A 19,390-nucleotide genomic window follows, 5' to 3' on the forward strand; every position below is an offset into this window, starting at 1 on the left:
ATCTCTTGATCTTAATTAGCAACTATTTACGGGGGACCGCTGCTGCTGCTGGCTCTCGCTTCTCGCAACTTCTTCTCCCCTCGCGTCTGCACGCGCGCGGTAGTTTAACATCTCTTCTACATTTTATCAATTTACTCGCGAACCTCCGCCGAGCCCGAGGAGAAGAGGAGTGGAGTCTGGCTCGCTTGATTTTTATTAATTAAGCCTGCAGCTTCCATTTACGCGCGCGCGCTAGTTCGAATTTCCTTGCCTAAACCGTATTCCCTTATCGCGAGTACTATTTGGCGCGCAGTTTATCTCTCTCGCTCTCTCGGTGCTTAAATGTTTCTTCCTTTCGCTATTCCACCTCGGGCTTATTTATGTTCTCTTATCATTCTATTTTGCTTTTATCTACTGCTTCGTAGCCTCGACCCTCATTGTCTCCCGACTCGTCCCTCTATACTCCCCCGCGCCGTTACTCTCTCAACGTTCTGTTTTACTTGATTTACTTTTCCCTCGTGTATCTACTTAACCTGCACTCGGTTTCTTTCTCTATTTCGAGCCTCTCTTTCCCTTGGATATACACGCTTTTCCCCCTTTTTTCGTTCGCGCTCTTTTGACTGACTGCCTCCCTCCCTCCGACTCTCTCAGCAGCTTATGCATGTATACGACCTGCCCGGTTGTTTCTTGTAACGCTTTTAGCAGCGGCGGATTCGCGAGCGCGCGCGCTTGAAACGTATCCGGGGAAACTGATTTAAATTTTAAAATTAACTTTTCGAAGCTGCATAAGTAATTCGTAGGTTGAGCTGTACTCGCGACAGGCACCCACGTTCCGTACATACAACGATTATACATCGCTCCGTGTTTTAATAAAATTTTTTGCCGCTGCCAGAGGATTCAGCTGACCGAGCTTGCAAACGAAAATCACGCGATTGAATCGAGACAAGGAGAAGCAATTTCCGCGCGCTGCAACAAAATAATTCCTCTCTCTTTCTCTCTCTCTAGCTGCGCACTAATAATTTCTCCCTCAATTTCTTTCGAGCCTCCCTCTCGAGCCGCATGAGATATTCCCTCCGTGTATTGTGCGGCGTTGCGGGAGAAAGAGGACGGACGGAAGGAAGGAAGGGCGAGTTTCTGGTATTCCCCACATGCTCGTATACACACGCGCACACATCCCGGGCTGCGGTGTCTGCTTTCCTCTCTCTCTCTCTCTCTCTCTCTCTCTCTCTCTCTCTCTCTCTCTCTCTCTCTCTCTCTCTCTCTCTCTCTCTCTCTCTCTCTCCTTCTCCTCGCCGTCCCTGTTTATCGAGTGCTTTACTATTTGGCTTAGCCTCGCTGCTCGAAAGCACTTCGCCGCCGTCGAGCTCGCGTCCGAACATAGATATTACAGCTTATATGGAAAGTCCGCGGCGCGGGTCTCTCGAGTCCTAAAGTATTTTGCGGGATGCCCCCCTCGAATATTATGGACTTTCGCTTTTTCCTCTCTCTTTCGCGGGGATGTGCGTCCCTTTGTCGGCCAATTTCCTGGACTCGCGCAGAGCCATTGTTCGCGATCCGTGGTTTTTTTGTAATTTTTTTTTCCAGAAACCAAGCCGAATGTAGCGGGTTGTATCTCCCGTCCTCGTTCCTTTTCCAGCCTTTTCTCCGATTGAACGACTCGGCTGCTGCACTTCAAAGGCTCGCCGCGAAAACTGTGAACCGCCTCGGCCGCGTACATCGTGCCGCAGTTTCTCTTCTCCGCGCCGTGGTTTTGGCCTCAGTCGGCAAGAGACAAAGCGTTTGTGTTTCCGCATTATAAGTACGTGCGGCTGCGATAATGACGCAACGACGTACCCGGCGAGTGAGCGCGGAATCGATGATGAAAGTCGAGAGGGAGCTTACTCGAAAGTGAAAGCTCGGCTAATCGCGACAACAAGTGACAACGAGCGAAAGCGCCGCCGCAACACTTCGGGCGCTACACAAATCGACTTCTTTCCGAGCTTAAGTCGAAACAAGAGGGCGTGCAACTCGTCGCTCGCGGATTATCGCGGGATTCCGACGACTCTTCTCCCGTCTGCCTGTGCATCTGCAGCTCGCACCGCGAGAGAGGGAACTCGGGAAAATCACTTTAGAGCCGGTTCGCGGGTGAGTTACACGCAAGCTGCTCTTGTACTCTCGCTAAGCATCTCCTAATCCCTGGCATCGCGGATGTATGTACGCATGTCGAAGGCGCGTCTGTCTTTCGTAATTTATATGGGGCCAGGGGGGGGGGGGGGACTCGGCGTCGCGACTTGCGCTCTGAATATTTAACAGTCTGCGGCCACCCGCCGACGCCGGCTAACCTTGTTCCGGCAACGCGTGCACGCGCGACTTGCGTAACTCGCCTACCGAATTCCGGATCAGTCTTTGATGCGGCTTTCGCTCAGTTACTTCCGTTTCTTTTTTTCCAAGCTTATGCGCCTTGAAACCAAGTGCGCCTGATTGCGGCGCCGTAAGTCAGCGTCGAATTAGCCGCTAATCGCGCGCGAGAGAGAAAGAGAGTCGGAGTGGGCATAAACTCGAATTGAGTAAAGGCTCTTTTAGTGCCCTCCTCACCTAATAAAATTTCGAGAAAAGCAACAGCGCTGCAAAAAAAAGGTAATAATCGCGGAGGAATAAGAGGAGGCATATTACAAGCGAAAAAGGACGACGGGGGCGACGACGAGGCCCGCGGCGGCGGCGCTCTCGTCGCGATTAGATTTTACGATTGACACTTAAGGTTTATATATACTCGCTCGGTCTCACGCCTCGAGCGACGTCGAAGTCGCTGCAGCGGAGCAGCGAACTTAGCGCGTTATTACGTGCGCCAGGACGCGCGCTGTCATGCAAATAGACTAATGAGCTTGTTAAGGTGGATTATTGGCACGCTGAGCTCCGCTGAGAGAGAGAGAGAGAGAGAGAGAGAGAGAGAGAGAGAGAGAGAGAGAGAGAGAGACTAGAGAGACGAGAGCTCGTTCGTTAGCTTTTTGGGACAGCTCGCGCGATTTTCACCCTTTTTAGCGCCCCGCCGTGAGGGATGGAAATTGTCGCGCCCGAGCGATTGAAAGGAGCGGACAAAGGGCGGCCCGTCAGCCCTCTTTCTTTATCTCTTTCTCTCTCGCGCTTTGCGACGTCGAGCCGCATAATGAGAGGCGAAAACGAAAGAGGCTGCCCGTGTATTATCGTGGGCGACTCGCGAGAGAAATTCAGGCTGACGTTGATGAAAAAGCCGCTGCGAGAGCTCGAATTGATGTGGTCGAATTCGCATCTCCGAAGTATAGGAGGAAACTAAAACGCGCGCCAATAACCACCAATCAAAACTAATTTCCGGCTTTACTGCCTCTTCAAGGTATACTATGTGCGGGCTCTAATAGGCCGCAGCGTCGTCTCATTACTCGTCAATATACGGCCGTAGATTTACGAGTAAACTCTCGCGCGGAAAAAAGGACGCTCCGCAGTTATAACTCGACGAAGAGTTTCTCGTCTTTACTCCACACAGCACTGCATATGAATACGTCCTCCTCGCTATTTCCATCGTCGCGCACGTCGCACGCACGAGTCTTCCTCATCGCTTCATGCGTACGTATGCACGCGAGCACGCGCGTACGCACACAGACTGCCGCGCGCGCGATGGCCATTACAATCTCGAGCTCGCTTCGACAGTCGTTTTTACAGCTGTAAAAGTGCGCAACGATCGCGACTCGAGAGTGAGTTCTGCAGTTCCTTCCTCCTCAATCGCACTCGTACTTATCGGGATATAACGACGCTTGTAATTTCCCTACTCTCTCCCTGCGACGTCTGGAATGAATCAGACTCGCTTCATTTTTTTCTGTATTATTATTATTTCGCCGCTTTGGATTTGAGTTTCACTGTATACTGTGCGAGCAGAGACGCCGAGTTTCGAGCGAGGCGTGAGTTATGCGCGTCTGCGATTCGCGTGTGCACTTGGCGCGCAGCGCGCGAAATTAATATGCGAGACCGCAGGCGGAATTAATCATAATTAAGATAACTGTTTGCGATACTGAATAATCGCTCTCCCGCGCTGTTCGAGCTTGATTTCCAAGCTATGTGGGTCATTGGAGGATTCTCGTGAAAGTCGTCGCGTCGCAAGAAAGCGTCGATTCTCGAGCCAACTCTGCGCGAGATAATTATTTGCTAGATAAATCTCGTCTCATTTGAGCGCGGAATTCGCTTTGCGGGAAGACAAACCCTCGCCGAGAGTAAACAGACTTCGCTACTTCCCGCGACAATGATAAAGCGCATCCGAGCGCGCGCGTGTGCATGCGAGAGCAGCCGCGGCGCGGGTCAAGAAGGAATCGCCGCACACGCAGTGCGTCCACTCGTAATCGCGATCATCATCATTACCAGCATCGCCATCATCATCATCATTGCAGCTAGCTGCGATAGCTCGTCTTCATCGAGCCAGAGTGTCGAGTCGCACGACTCATCCTACTACTGGACACAAATCGCCCTCGGCCGATATTTTCCTCGACCATCGCGAAGATGGACGACGAGGTAATACATCGTATGTGTGCCTGCAGAGCTATCAGGACTGCGATCTGGTCTTCATGACGAACGATTAAATTTTCATAAAAATATAGGGAATTATAATGATGAATTTAATATGTTTTTGAAAAAAATACTGACGCAGTAATCGCCGCTTCGGAAATCAAGAGTTTCCTGCGCGTCGTGTCTCATTAATTTGTAGCGAGAAGATAACCGAGTGCTAAAAATTGTATTTATCATTTTCCGGTCGATTCACGTACGTTACGTAAAGTCAGCGACAACAGCTTCATTCAGTTTGTGCTCGTGCAGCAAACAATACTGAAGAATGAAGCGCCATCTATTTCTGTGAGTAGCATTACAATACGGCAAATATTGTTAAGTAAAACATAGTGATTTGATCAATTTTGTTTGATTTTAGGTCGCTGATAGTCGCGTGTGCCTTCTGCGCGCACATCGATGCTTCGGGTGAAAGTTTAGGAGATAAAATTGTGGAAAAACTGAAACTTTTCGGTATTTGGTATTCGTCGACGGCTTCGAATCATTCCAAGACAGACGCCGAGCTTGAAGCGGAACAGGAATCGTTACGATACTTGCGTGAGAATCACTATTAATAGTAACATTAAAAAATCTCACACATGGTTTTACTTTAATAGTTATTTGCAGATCGTAATATTGTCAAGAATTTGAATCCATTACATGGCCGTTGTGAAAATCCAAGAGCGTATATATGCGATTCGTATTGGTTCGAATGGACGAAGCCGAAAGAAGAAAATTTGATTCGGAATCCGTTGAAGGTGCGATTTCTGGACATTTTTCAAGATGTGGAAAGTAAAGCTAATCGTATGACTTATATACAAGCATAATTTAGATTCTAGCATTTAGAGAGCGATATGTTTTTCAGATTTATTGAGTAATCCAATAGCCAATTACGGCTCTAAAGCTCTATCCGTAGAGCAACGGCTGTACCAAGATTGCATGGCAACTGGTAAAGAATGTGTTCGAATCAATGTACTCTAAGTGAATAAAGGTACAACGTGACCAAAGCCGATTTTATTTCATTTGCAGAGGCTCATTCAGTGACTCTGGAAAATCAAAGCATAGTAGAATTGGCATTCAAGCATTTTATTCATAACGCATCGTTAAAGTCATGGCAAATAATAGATAAGGAATTAGCCGAGATGGGATTTGGTTATGCCTTTTTTGATGTCAGCGCCACCGCCAATCCTGATGAGCCAAGTCAAAAAATCATTCTAGTACGTAACTTAGATTTAGGAAAAATCATGGCTATGATAATTTGAAGTTTACGAACTGTTTTAATTACTTTTTCATGCACAGTTAGAACCCCCCAAATCTGCCGTTGCTGCGTTTGATTCATATGAGTCACTGGAAAAAGTAATGAACTCATTAAATGCAAATCCAGAACAGAGGGAGAATTTCGAATTGGCCATGCATTTTTTCACAGCTTTGAAAAGGGTATGAATAAGTTATCTTCTCATTTCAATACAACAGCGCAATGCTGTTCTCTAAAATTTCAGGTGGCACTGGATAAACATGACGTTGTAAAAATAACCATACCCAAATGGTATGAATTTTACTTTGGAGAAACCAATGGTCGTGGATCCCAATCGTCTGAGGTAAGACAACTTTTTTTCGACCATTTATGAAAAATTAAAAACTGCATTTATTTTTCCAGGTTTTCTGGTTCGAAATGTTTCAATTGACGTTTAACAAGTATAAAATGGCTGAAATCAATAAATCGCATATTCTGGTGAAAAACAAACAGTACTTCAAACTTTTAGAAAAGCATTTGCGTCTGTTTTCGAATAAGCAGAATCGTATAGGTAATGTGATAATATTGGTTTTCAAAAGCTATATCATAAAATAAATACACACATCGTGTGTTGCAGTTAATATTCTTGCTGTGAAATGGATTATTGATAATCTCAAATACATCAGCTACGATGCGTGGACCAGCATGCACAATCAGGACAAGTATAGTTGCACCAATAAAAGATACGTTACTTAAATCTGGCTTGCAAATTGAGTAATCGCATATTTTTGCGTTTCAGATCATCGTACTGCATGCATCAAACTAAACTTTATGCAACGTCTTATGAAGCGCTGCATGCTTACAAAAATCGCAATAGTTTGGTAGTAGATGTTTTATTTTTATTGATATATAATTAGTCCATGAAAATAAGTACTTCATCTCTCATAAAGCCGTTTTCACCAATTGCAGGATTTATTGATTGAAACAGTGAAAGCTATGGTAATACGTATAGTTAGAGCTATTCAAGCCGAGATTATTGTAGCTGATTTAAATAAGGAAAATGAACACCTTGTACAATATGTAAAAGATATCGCTACACCCTTAATCGATGAACATCTTAACATATCATTAATAAATTCATTTTATGGTGATGTAAGTATATTGTTGAAAAAGAAATGATCTGTTTGGCCTAAACATTCTGAATTTCCTGTCTGTATTGTAGTTACATTTAACACATAATTACCATCAAGATATTGTAAATTATTACAAAAAAATTACTAAAGCACTCAGTGACATCAAGTTCGAAGATAGGTAAGGTTATATCATTGTGATACCTACAATAATTAATTTTATAACACTGCATGAGATGCGTTTTCGCTTTTCAGACCGAGAACGAGGTTACCATTCAGCATCACGGATTTAGGAAAACCAGAAAACCGAATAGGTTTGTCTTGTTTCTAGCATCTCATTTTAAGAAGTTATCGGCATTCAGATAAGCTAATGATACCTGATTTTCTTTCTATCAAGTTCTTAGAGCATTTTTAAGCAGCAGAGATTTGGTGCGACCAACTTTGCACAAGTAAAATAACAACAAACATATTTTAATTTGCAACATTGAGAGATGACCATGACGTTATTCATTGATTGTAATATGATTCTAGAGAATTCCACTATGGTGGTTTTGGAGCCATGATCTCTCGTTTCCTTTTCGATCTGATCAAGAATAAAAAGTACGGAGTTCAGGAAAGTTATGCTGACGATTATGACTGGCTGTTTACACATGCTCGATTTCCAAAAAATACGACGCAATGCTTCCCAGGCGTTTCATTAAAGGTAAGAAGGAATCGCCGTGCGTATATTCAACAAGTATTCATGCTACGTGTAATGATTTATTCTACAGGCCGAAGAAGCTGATGCATATGTGTCTGAGATACTAGGCCTGCGTATAGCCTACCAAGCCATGATCCAACATTATTTTCATAATAACGAAAGCAGAAAGGAACCCCTCGGATTCGGTTATTCAGGAGATACGATATTTATTTTATCGTATTTAAAGGTAGGTACACTCTGTGCAGCGTCGCCTTTAATCGTAACTATACCAGGAAAACGCAAGACACTCTGTATAATTTTCCCTTTCAGCACCACTGTTACTTCTCAGAAAAAATGACTGTGGATGTGCTGAGCAATTGGGAGCCATACCGCAGCGCATTCTTCAACTGCCCAAGACAAGTGAAAATGTCTCCGTGCACCTTCGAAATTATGTAATCGAGCTATCAAAAGTTTGAATAAAACGAATAAACCGACTAGCAGAAAAATGTGGTTTTGTAACTCGAGCCTCTCATCGAAAACAAGCCCCACATTGATCAGACGCAGTAATAAAATCCTCGAACAGTTTGTCGACACCGTTAAAAATGCAGCCCGCAGCCACCATTGTGATCCGCATAAAAATCGTAATCCCCTGCACGACTACCATGCAGCGGGCAAGTCGCCGTGATTTACATCAGGTGCAGCGCACAATAAAGCCATAGCCCAAAAAGAAATAGCACAGAAGGCAAATCGAGCAAGCGAACGGGAGGTGTAAGCCGAGAGATCTCTCTCGCTCGAGACAGCGATCGGTGTCCAGCTCTCTCGTGCGAATCGATCGCAGGCAGCGGACAGGCAGGTCCTCTCGGTGGTTCTCAGGGCGCAGGCTCGCAGGTACACACACGCGAAGGAGAAAGGAGTCTCTCTCGCGGAATGACTCTTTTCCCCATTCCCATAAGGCACACGTACATCTACGTTACACACGACTTTGCGGCGGCGCGGGACTTGTCGGACATTAGTCACTGGGCCGCGCGGCACCGGGATGGAGAGATTATGTTTTCTCCCGGCTCGATTTAATGCCCTCATTCTAGCTAAATATAGTGATTCCGCGCTCACGAGACACGAGAGGCAGGAGAAAAATATTCGGCGCGCAGTTGTCGGTTAGCTGCTCGCTTATAAACTCCCCCTCTCTCTCTCTCTCTCTCTCTCTCTCTCTCTCTCTCTCTCTCTCGCGGAAAATAAAAACTTGCCGCCGACTCGATTTATAACGGCTTTCCGCGCGAGCGCGAAGAGAGATATCCGCGTGCGCGCGTGTGGAGGTGAATCCGCATCGAGTGTGGTCCCGATGCAGGCTGCGCGTTCCCTGAAGTTCTCCTCGAAGTTGCAGCGAACTTTGCATTCCCGGCCGTCGGACGCTTTTGATTTATCGCGCGCGAATGCCTAACTGTGAATACGATGAAATTATTATCCCGCGGAAAATAGAGTTTAAACCGTCGGAAAACACGATTGGATTCCAAGTGCTCGACAATCCGTCCGGGAAGTTCCGCAATCGTAACGAATTAATTACGAGGACTACCCCGAAGGGGCCGGAGGGTGGCATAGCGGTAGCAGCTTCGGCGGCAAAAAGAGCAGAGATCGGCGGCGGCAGATAAAAAAGCGCACGCAGTACGCGGTCCGAGGGGGTCGCAACGCCGGCGGTGGTGGCGGCAGCCGCGTCACGGATGATAAGTCAGAGGGCTCGGCCGGTTGCGCGCGGCGGGAAACTCAATTACGAGCGAGATTCGCGGTGTGTGGCATATCCCGTGCTCTCTTTCTCTTTTCCCATCTATTGTGTTCTCGGCAGCAGGAGCTGCGCGCGGCCATTGTCGGCGCGGCCCGAAGGGAGCGTGCGACTGTCGGACTCCGTCAATCGGGGAACGACTTCCGGCTCGACGATCGCCTTCCTGCGCGCCCGCTACACACACGTCCATGAAAACGTCAGCGACACGCGCCCCGCTAATGGCTTCGGCGTCTTAAAATCTTCGGGGATTGATTCTTTTTTAGCCCGAGGGGAGGTCTGCGCCCAGCGTGGTTATATATACCCAAAGCAGCTCGGAGGAATGCCGCGCGCAGGGGCTGGAAAATGACGTGAGTCGCGTGCATGATAATGTGGAAAGTGTGTCGCTCCTAATTCACGTCCGCTGTTCTTTTGCGCGAGCGTTAAATCGAACGCGGGCGCGAGTGCTTTTTTAAGAACCACACGAAGAGCAGGAGATTCGTCTCACTCGAATCGGGAGAGGCGGAAGAGAGCCGTTTCACGATTTTCGAATGACGCCTGGCAAGTGCAGAGCGAATGGAAAGAAGCTCCGACTCGTTTCCTTAACGACATTCAGAATTATCCTTGCTCTTCTGTAGCGAGAGCGAGGATTCATTTGGCTCTAAAGCGGCGGGTATTCAAATGGCCCGCCGTATCGCGCGCGGCGCTTGAAGGAGGAGCTTTTCACTCGATGAAGCGCGGAACGCGTGCGAATTCTTGACCTACATTAGAATTTTCAATTTTCGAAGAAACTCCGCCAGCGAGGCGGAAGCACCGGGAGTAAAAATAAAGAAGGAGTCGGCGACAATCCGCGTGAAAAGGAGCAAGCATGTGAGAGGGAGCAGGCGGGCGAGGAAAAGTGTACATTCACGAGATTCCCCGAGTGGCGTCAAGATTTTCGTTTCCTCAGAAGAAGAAGAGGAGGAGGAAGAAGGCACTCTGCGGAGTATATCTTTCTCTCTCGTGTCGTTATTTCACCGCCGCGCGCGCACGAGGACCAGGAGCTGCTGCACCTCTATCTCATCTTCCTTGGCCGCGCGCTTCATGCGAAGAGAGAGAGAGAGAGAGAGAGAGAGAGAGAGAGAGAGAGAGAGAGAGAGAGAGAGAGAGAGAATCGCGGAATGAGCGGGAATAAGGAGGACGTGAACCATCGCGCCTCTTCTCACTTTACCCTCTTGTGCTGCCGCTGCTGCCTTTTGCCCCTTTTGCTCGCGCGTCCGCTACTCCTTATATTCTTCTCCTTTCTCACTTTGCGTCTTTTATTCCCTCCTTCCTCGGGCGGGCTTTTGTTGCCGTTACTCTTAAGTCTGCGGTCGTTTGTATTTTTAGATCGAGAGCTTGCTCCTCTCCTCCTCCTCCTCTCTCTCTCTCTTCGAGTGCATTGTGTTGGCTTTTTTCTCTCTTCGCGCTGGACGTTTTTCTGCATGCCATCGCGCAGGCGAGCGCGCGATAATAACCGCTTTTCGAAAAAAGTAGCTCCGACCAATTAAAGCTCCAGCTACTTCTACCTCATCGCGATGACTGCGCACTCTCGTCGAGAACAACGCGCTGTTGCTATTCGGAAGCTATCAGAGCTAACGAGGCGCTTGTACTTTATTTTCCCGCCGCGTATTTATTGCGACATCAAAGAATCAGTTTGTCGAAGCCGTGTTGGAGTTCGGAATTACAAGCGCAATAAACGCCCGGCCTGGAATAACTAGTTTTATTCCACGCTGAACTCGAAGAGTTTACGACCGCGCGCGCGATCTTCGGACTAATAACCGCGCGCTGAGGAGCCAACAAAGCTTCGAAATTCAATTTTGCAGCGCGACGCGCATTTTTCCCCGAAAGCAGCGGCAGTGGCTCATAATTTGTCCCCCCAGTCTTGTACTCGCAACTGAAATACCGACTATAAAACAGACGTTAAGTCTCTCTCCGGCTGCATTCCGCGCGCGGCGCTCGTTTTATTCTCGCGCATTAGATAGCCTGCAGCTCCAGCACATGCAGTCGCAGCACAATTACGCTGCTTTCGCGTTCTCTCTCTCTCCGCGCGCCTTTATAGACATCTCGTCTGCCACTTATTCCCTCCGCACGTCGCTGATGCAAGCCTATCTGCAATTGCGCCGCTGCACTCTGCTGAGCCGATTATAGTCGTTCGCGGAAAATCGCGAGCTCGACTCGATCCGTCATTTTTTCGGCGAGAGGACTCTCGAGACAGAGGGCACAGTTTCATCAGCCAAATTCCTCTCCGGTTCTTCGCGGAATCAAAGTCAGCCGAATAAAAGCGGGAGCACAAGAGAGCTCTGCGCGAAGAAGGGCACAAAGGGCGCCGGAGGTATTTTTAACGCGATCGAAGGGAGGAGCAGCGGCAGTGCATCTATAAAACGAGCGCGCGACTTTCAAAACGTCAGCCGAGTGACGCGCAGCTCCTCTTCTTTGCGGGGCGAAAGCTCTTTCTCGCGCGCAGAGTCGTCGCCTTCTTCTTCCTTCGCTTTCATCTGCACCGACGCGGACTCGCCGTAGCAAGACGCGCCAGACCCTTTCGCTCAGCCTCTGTCTTCGGGAAATGCCCCGGGAGTGAAATAAAAGCCGACCGCGGCGGCTCCTATACCCTCTGTTCGGCCCGGAAAGTTTCTGAAAAATATGCGCGCTGGCGTTTCCAGATGAGAGTTTCATCCGGTCGGTCGACCTATATCGAACGTGCGCTGTAATTTACTAAAAGCCAGAAAAAAAGAGCCTCGTGTATACACGCTATTCGCTCTGTGTGATGCAAGTGAGAAAAGAAGAAGCCGTCGCGCGCAAACGATGACCCGCAAAGTAAAGTAGCTTCCTCCGCTGGCGGCGAAAAGAAGCGCGCGGATTTCACTGCGGCGCAGCTGCCGAGTGAATGCAAGCGCGCTCTGCATTCAGGGCTCCTCGATACACACGGATTTCCATCCGAACAGCCCTTTTCGAGGAAGGCAACTGCCGCTGCTGCTGCAGGCTGCACAAAGATCAGACGGGAAACGGCGTATCAAAAAGGATGCACCACCGGAAGACTCGAGAAAATGCCGTGTATGCGCAGCTACGGCGAAAAAGGGATTTCTGAGAAGTCTCCATGCCTCACGCCCGACTGTTACACCGCTTGCACTACGTATGCACGCGCGGAGGCTTGATTTCATTTCGGCGAATTAATCAAGCGATTTGCCGGCGGGCGCGCTGACAGGGTGATCCAGTAATCCCAGTGTAAATGGGACATTAGCGTCGCGCAAGCGAGCGGAAATTCGAAGAGTACGTGCAACCGCAAAGACGCATAAATCCGAAAAATGCGCGCACGGACGATTTACGAGAGCTCTCGCGGATATAAAAATAGTCGGGAAAACGGAGAGAGAGAGAGAGAGGGACGACTTTAAGGAGGTATTTTTTCGTCGTTTTCCGTGCAAAATCCCCAGGAGTCCCCCTCTCTTTCTCTCGTACGTATACGTACGACGCGAAGATAAATTGGCCCCGTAGGAGGCGGCGGCGGGCGCCGCTGCGCGTGCGATTGCAGGGCGCGCCTAGGTGTCGCTTTCTCTCTCTCTCTCTCTCTCTCTCTCTCTCTCTCTCTCTCTCTCTCTCTCTCTGTCTCGCTGCTTTTTGCCATGGAGCTGCAGCCGACTGAGAGGAACAGAGAGCGAGAGAGTAATGATCAGCGAGGTAAATTGGCGAACGCTAACGAGCAAGCCTGCGAGACAACAACGAGACGCTTCACCTCTGCCGCTGTCGCTGATTTCACGCGACAATGACACTTGTACACTCGTGCGCGCGCTCGCGGCTCGGCGGATTTTCTTATTTGCTACTTGTTGTACGCGTCGTCGCGCGTCCCTTATTACGTCGCTCTGCTTTTTCGATGAAGCTCTCACTTTCCTCTATTCCTAAACGGGAGGCGGATGTACGAATTGGTCGTTTAAATTATTTATGCAAACTCATTAGAGAGCTTCCGCGCGTGACGACTTCATCGCTTTAAGAAGAACAAACGAGCCCGGGATTACCGTTTTGATTAATTAAGGGCCGTATCGGCATCGCCGGCGTACATGTAAGTACGTACGTACACACACACAAACAGGGAGTCGGAGGCGTTCGGCTCGATTGAAGATAAAAAAACACGGGTACTTAAGCGAATTCAGTCGTGACCCGCATGATGGGAACCGCCGAGCCGTGGCGCAAAGAGAGCGCGAGAGGCGAACCAGAAGAGAGAGAGAGAGAGAGAGAGAGAGAGAGAGAGAGAGAGAGAGAGAGACACACACAATAAGACTCTCTGAATCGTCGTCGCGTTCGTTGGCCCTCATTATCTCCTGATTCGCATTCCGACAACGGGTTTCGGCTTATCTCAATTCGGCCCTTCTCTCCGCAGCTGCATAGGCGCCGCGACATTTTTTCCTCGTGGGCTTATCGAGAGACAGACTCGCCTGTATAAATCGCCATCGCTCGGCGAGCTTTATCTCGCTCTTCTCTCTTTGCGTCGCGAGGCCGAGAGACGCAAAGTGCGATTTCGAATTAAGATTCCCCCGACTCGCTGATTGAGTAGCTCCGCATGAATATGCAAATTTCCGCGGATCGCTTGTGCGCCTGTACACGCGTCGATCATAACAGTCGCGCGCGGCCGGGATAAATGCATTTTCGATAATGATTCCGCGCTGAATATCTCGCGGGCAGATAACACGCTGCATAAAGTTCGAAATATTCGTTGCATATGTATGGCTCGCGCGACGACGGTATAAGAAGACACGGGCTTTTAGTTTGATTGAGTCTATTTTCTGCCTCGCGCTGCAGCGACCCGTATAAATAACTCTTGCGATATCGGAAATCGAGAATAATTCCGACGAATTCGCTGAATATCGAAACTGAAATTCGTGCGCTCGCTTTTTTTCGTCCAAAACGCTAATAGGACGAGTAGGTATACGAAGCACGCGACTAAAAATAATAAAAGGATCCCTCGGCGAGAGTGACGCCAATGAACGCGGCAGCCGCGACGAGAATAGTCCCGGAGAGAGAGAGAGAGAGAGAGAGAGAGAGAGAGAGAGAGAGAGAGAGAGAGGGAGAGAGAGAGGGAGAGAGAGAGAGAGAGAGCGCATGAACGAGAGCTACTGCCGTTGAGGACACTATTTGAGAGAAAAAAGCGACGGCGACATGCGCAAGCACATCTCGCTCGTAGATCGTACAAAGGTGTTAACGTCGATTTGGACGCGGCGGACAAAAAGTGTGTCGTCGTCGGGAGGGACAAACACATGAGCGCTGCACGAGGGTCGCCGTGAAAGAAGCGCAACCTGGTGGCAAAAAAAAAACTGCGGATCTATATTCGCGCAGCGCTGTTTATGCTGTCTGCCGCCGACTCGACAATTGTGTCACTCGATACGAAAATAGACGATTCCGCAGAGCAGAAAGCGAGCGTATGGAAGCCTCCGAGGTCGCGAGAGAGTAATACAGTTCTATCCGCCTATTACATCTTTCCGCCGGAGTCGCGTGCTCGTATACGGCCTTTGCTCTCGTTGGGGGCATAATTCCGTCGGCGCGCTCGGCTCGTTCAAAAGAACATTGTTTTCCAGCTCCGGGGTGGTCCACTTAAACTTTTCGCGAGGCACTGTGTCTCCGCTTGATGTATGGCGGCCCCGCTCCGGCAGCTGCGATTGTTTTCGATTTTTCGAGCCGAGCGTGGACTCCTATTCGCGTCCCGTTCCCGCTCGCATGTGCGACGAGTGAGCGTTTGGACGCGCTGGACTTTGGTCGACGCTCTCGATTAATAAAGCCTGAGTAATAATCGTAAATTTATCAGCCGGCGCGGATGATCGCGCGCGTGCGAAATTTCGCGGAAGCGCGTCGGCGACTGCGAAACGCATCGCTTCCGTCCGGAGAAGCTGCTCGAAAGAGTAGGCGAGGGATAAATTTTACCGCATATATTAGAGAGCGAGAGAGAAATTCCCGCGGCTCTACCGAAAACTCCCGTTCGGAAATAGTTGGCATCGCTTTCATCCGCGCGACTACAAAGAAGACGTCTCTCCTCTTCTGCGTAGCGCGCCGCCGGCACACGTGGCCGCGGAAAGTTTATTGTTGCAGAGCCGCCAATGACAAGCGGCTGCCACGCACGGGACAGCGCCGGCTATATAAATCTTAATGGGAATTCCTCGTGAGCGCGAGAGAGATGCACGCATCGAGCGCCTCTCAAGTGGCTGCGGGGGCGGTTTTCTAGATTGCCTGCCGCCGCTGATTGCTTTGCTTTTTAATGCTTCTCGCCGTTGTTGTTTCTGCGATGCTTATTTGCGGATGGAACGGCGATTTTACGTTCGCTGTAAAGTCTTCGAGTAGGTACGTCTTCTTTCATGACGTTTGAGTGAAGCGAGATTCACGCTAATGAAGACGATCGGGCGACACACTTTTCTGCCATCCAAGGTCGGAGCGTATATTAGCCGCTGCGACGAGCTGGATGAAAATGTACCGGAGCTCGCAGCTTTTAATTCAAAGTGAAATCTGGCCGGTCTTCATTTGAAATTCCGATACGCGGCCATTTGAATTGCACATCGCGAGGAAACTTTGAGAAATACGTCATAACCTTTACGCGGGATCGCATTACGCCCTCGTTGCCATTCGCCGGATGAGAGACGTACAAGAAGTGCAGATTTTAGTCAACTTCAAAGCAGCAGCAGCAGCGCCATAAATTTTCGACGTTATAAAGCTAATAAAATTTTTCATCGCGATCAATTTATCTCGGCTGATAGCGTGGACTATATCGCCTTAAAATCCGATACGCATCGTCCCAGAGCGGGACTCCTCGGCGAGACAGCGACACACAGAGTATAGTCTCTCGAAAACGCTCGACTTTTTGCGCCGCATAAAACAGGGTGTCTGCTCATCTCTCGCGCGCGGCGGACATCAGACAAGGTCCGCATTATGTGCCGGGCCGGTGTCGAATTTCGCGCGTCACGAATCCAACCGCTATGCCGGAGCGTAAAAGATACAGCCAACTCACATGGTATACATGTAGAGGGAGTGCGAACGATCCCGTGTACGGCCGGACGCCTTTCTTCCGAGAAGCACGCGCGCGAGACGTTTACTTTGGCGCGTCAACTATTATGCGAGAGAGCCGGAATGCGCGTATTTTGAAGCCGCCGCCGCCGCCGTGTCGGGCGATTAGTTCGGCTCGCGCGGTGAGCTCTGAGCTCGATTGCATATCAAAATCGAATTTCCAACGGTCACGACGTGGCGATCGATGTAGCTACAAATTAATCACAGGCCAACAAAATCGGCAGCAGCAATCTAATTTCACATTTGGGGCGTGTAGCAAACGTTTATCGAGTCAACAAGGCCGCGCCACTCGCTTTAATCGTCAGTATTTTTCTTCCCCCGCACGCACATAAGCACACACGTGGAAGTTATAAATTACGCCGCGGGCGAGATACACGCCAGAGATACACTCGCGAAAAAATCGCTGGCATCGGCGCAAAAAGGAGGAAAGCAGAATTTTGATCGAAGCAGGTTGGTTTGTTGCCCTCGCGCGAAATTAACATTTGAAAGGCCGCGCAGTGACTTCTTCTTCTTCTCCCGCCGCTGCTGCTTCTGCTTCTTCATCGCGCGCGGCCGCAGCGCGCAGTTGTTCGTCTTTACGGCTGCTATTCAATCGTCATTTCGCGGAACGTACAAATGGTCCATTGTGACTCGGCGATTTGGCAGGCGCTGCACGCTGAAAGCACTGATATAAGAGCGGGGGAGTCGCGCTGTGTGTACCTCATCCATTTGTAGCGATGCCACTGGCTTCTTCTCTCTGCGCGCGTATACGTATATCCCGTATATCACCTTTTTACGCCCGCGCGTCTTATGCTCTTTTGGCACCGGGAGACTTTTTTTTCGCCCCTGTATATACATCAAAATAAAAGAGAAATACGGCCCCGAAAGAATGTGATTCATATTAGGGCTCATGACCCCGAGATAATCTCCAACAAAGAATGAAATATAAAGTTGTAAAAAACACGCTGCGCCAGATGATAATCAGCGGCGTATACACACGAACTCGTGCGGGGCGCGATAAAGCGCCTTCCTACATTTCAGCGGAACAATGATGAATTACAAATGTTTTACCGGCATTCAGCTCGAAACCAGCTGCGACAAAAGGAGATCGATACTTTGTACGCGCGAGGGACGCAACATTCGGACAGAATAAAAAAGCTACTGACGCGATGATTACACACCGCGTCCTTGCAAGCGATAATTATCGGATTTAGCCTTTTACCTCGGACTTTATCATCGATTTCCTGGACGGACGAGAGAGAGAGAGAGAGAGAGAGAAAGAGAGAGAGAGAGAGAGAGCCGGACAAAAGCCCGCGAAGGAGAAAAACGTACAGTGTGCCCGAACAATCCGCCGCGTGCGAGTATGAAACTCTCCGAGAGTGTCTGCTCGTGTCCCCCGCACCGCTCGCGCGTCGTGACTCCACCATACATTGAGAATACACAGAAGACTGACGGAGAGAGAGAGAGAGAGAGAGAGAGAGAGAGAGAGAGAGAGAGAGAGAGAGAGAGAGGCGACCCTTCGGCGCATTTCGCTCTCGAGCATAATCGAGGCACAATGGCTCGTTCGTGCGCTACTCTCGGGCTTTACGCCTTTCTCTCTCGCTCCATCTTTCATCTCTCTTTGTTATCATTCGACGAGCAGCCAGGCTCGCTGCGCGCTATCCGGTTTTATATTACGTTTTTACGGCCTAATTGGGCGGGTCGCGGGAATCGTCGAATTTTTACGAACTGGCCGAGCGCAACTCTCGAGAACAAGCGAACGATGTCGATCGATGCAACCGAATATCGACTTTCCGTCCGCCGACGGTATTTTTTTTATTTCCATACACGCAAAACACGTTTAACGCACGTGCGTCTGTATATTCGATTCGGAGCGGCGCGGTGTCAACTTTTACCGAGCAAATAAATATCGGTACTGGGTTTCACGCGCGATACGCCGAATTTTTTATCCCTCGCCGCGCGCGCCAAAAAAAAAGCTAAAAATTACACTCGGAATTCGCTCCGCTCGCACTTTCATACACGAACACCGGCGGCGCGAGCTTACAGCGTTACCATGGCGAGTCGAGCGCGCATATAAACGCGGAGCGCACTCGCGCCATCATTGATGCCCTTTCATCGACTCTCGTTCTCGCCCTTCCATTTTCATCCGCGCGCTCATTCACGGGCCGGCGTCCTCGCGGCTCCTCTTTTTCACTTTCTCTCGCGGGTCGAGCCGGCGAGAGCGAGGAAAAAGAGAGGCACTTTGAAAAGGCTCGTCGAGAGCCCAAGGACACCCTCGCGCGCGTACGCGCCTCAGCCAAAAAATCTGCTGATGCGTGCAGCCATCGGCGCGCGCCGCGCGTGTAATTAAGTCGAGCGGCTATATTGCGCGAGCGCTAGCGCAGCGGCCGACTGCAGCTCGAGCTGCTCCACTGAAGCGCCACCGGCTTTTCCGCGTTTGTCTACGCGACGCGCCTTCTCTCTCGGCGGGGGGAGACACGCGCGCAGGTTCTCGAGAGCGGATTCGAGCTAATGTCGCTGTCGGACGAATTTTTTTCAGCCCTAATGGAATCCCCGCGGCGGGAGAGGGACCAGGAGTCTGGTCGAGAATGCGCCCTCTTTTATTCCTCCGGAGTGTACTACGCGGCTGTCTCGTTATCCGCTGCGCGTCTCGCCGACACGACGCGTTGAGATAGTGCTAAAGCATCAGACTGCTTTGTAGGCGTCGCAATTAGCGAAAACAAATGCGAGCGGGATCTCTCGAGTGCGTACGCGCAGTCGAGTTTAATTGAAGATCGATTAAAATTTAATTGAAGTTCGGGAACGACGAGGGTCCTCTCTCCCGGGCGCATGAATTTTTGATACGCAGCCGAAAGAGCGGACGAAAGACAGGGGAAGAGAAGACGACGGCGGCGAGTGAAAAAGTCCGCGATAAAGTCGCGTAAATCGAGCTTAATTGGCGCGAAAGGCTAGCTGGGCTCAGCAACGAGAGGGGCAGAGATCTCGCTCCGGCATCGGGTTACCGATTACCCGGCTATGGGTGCACCGCTTCGCCCGGGGATAAG

At 49.7% G+C, this 19,390-nt stretch overlaps 2 protein-coding genes across 2 annotated transcripts in view; one reads left to right on the forward strand and one right to left on the reverse strand.

Moving 5' to 3' along the window:
• The window catches only part of LOC100116545 (roundabout homolog 2), a 297,500-nt gene that overhangs the window by 99,472 nt on the left and 178,638 nt on the right, over positions 1-19,390 (reverse strand). The window lies entirely within an intron of this gene.
• LOC100678096 lies at positions 4,702-8,067 on the forward strand. Its single transcript, XM_016988964.2, has 17 exons — positions 4,702-4,827; positions 4,901-5,076; positions 5,146-5,310; positions 5,384-5,467; positions 5,548-5,735; positions 5,818-5,955; positions 6,018-6,116; positions 6,176-6,323; positions 6,390-6,474; positions 6,552-6,633; positions 6,722-6,904; positions 6,975-7,063; positions 7,138-7,196; positions 7,280-7,331; positions 7,414-7,585; positions 7,653-7,808; positions 7,892-8,067. The coding sequence occupies exons 1-17, from the start codon at positions 4,808-4,810 to the stop codon at positions 8,015-8,017; spliced, it is 2,022 nt and encodes a 673-aa protein (XP_016844453.1). The 5' UTR covers positions 4,702-4,807; the 3' UTR covers positions 8,018-8,067.

Source organism: Nasonia vitripennis, chromosome 1, assembly GCF_009193385.2.
Source record: "Nasonia vitripennis strain AsymCx chromosome 1, Nvit_psr_1.1, whole genome shotgun sequence".
NCBI lineage: Eukaryota > Metazoa > Arthropoda > Insecta > Hymenoptera > Pteromalidae > Nasonia > Nasonia vitripennis.

Excerpts from the sequence above, each read along its gene's own strand:
- LOC100678096 (XM_016988964.2), top strand. The coding sequence starts at position 4,808 with ATGAAGCGCCATCTATTTCT. Across the intron at positions 6,117-6,175 it reads GTGGATCCCAATCGTCTGAG|GTTTTCTGGTTCGAAATGTT; the intron begins GTAAGACAACTT and ends TTATTTTTCCAG. Across the intron at positions 7,332-7,413 it reads GTGCGACCAACTTTGCACAA|AGAATTCCACTATGGTGGTT; the intron begins GTAAAATAACAA and ends ATATGATTCTAG.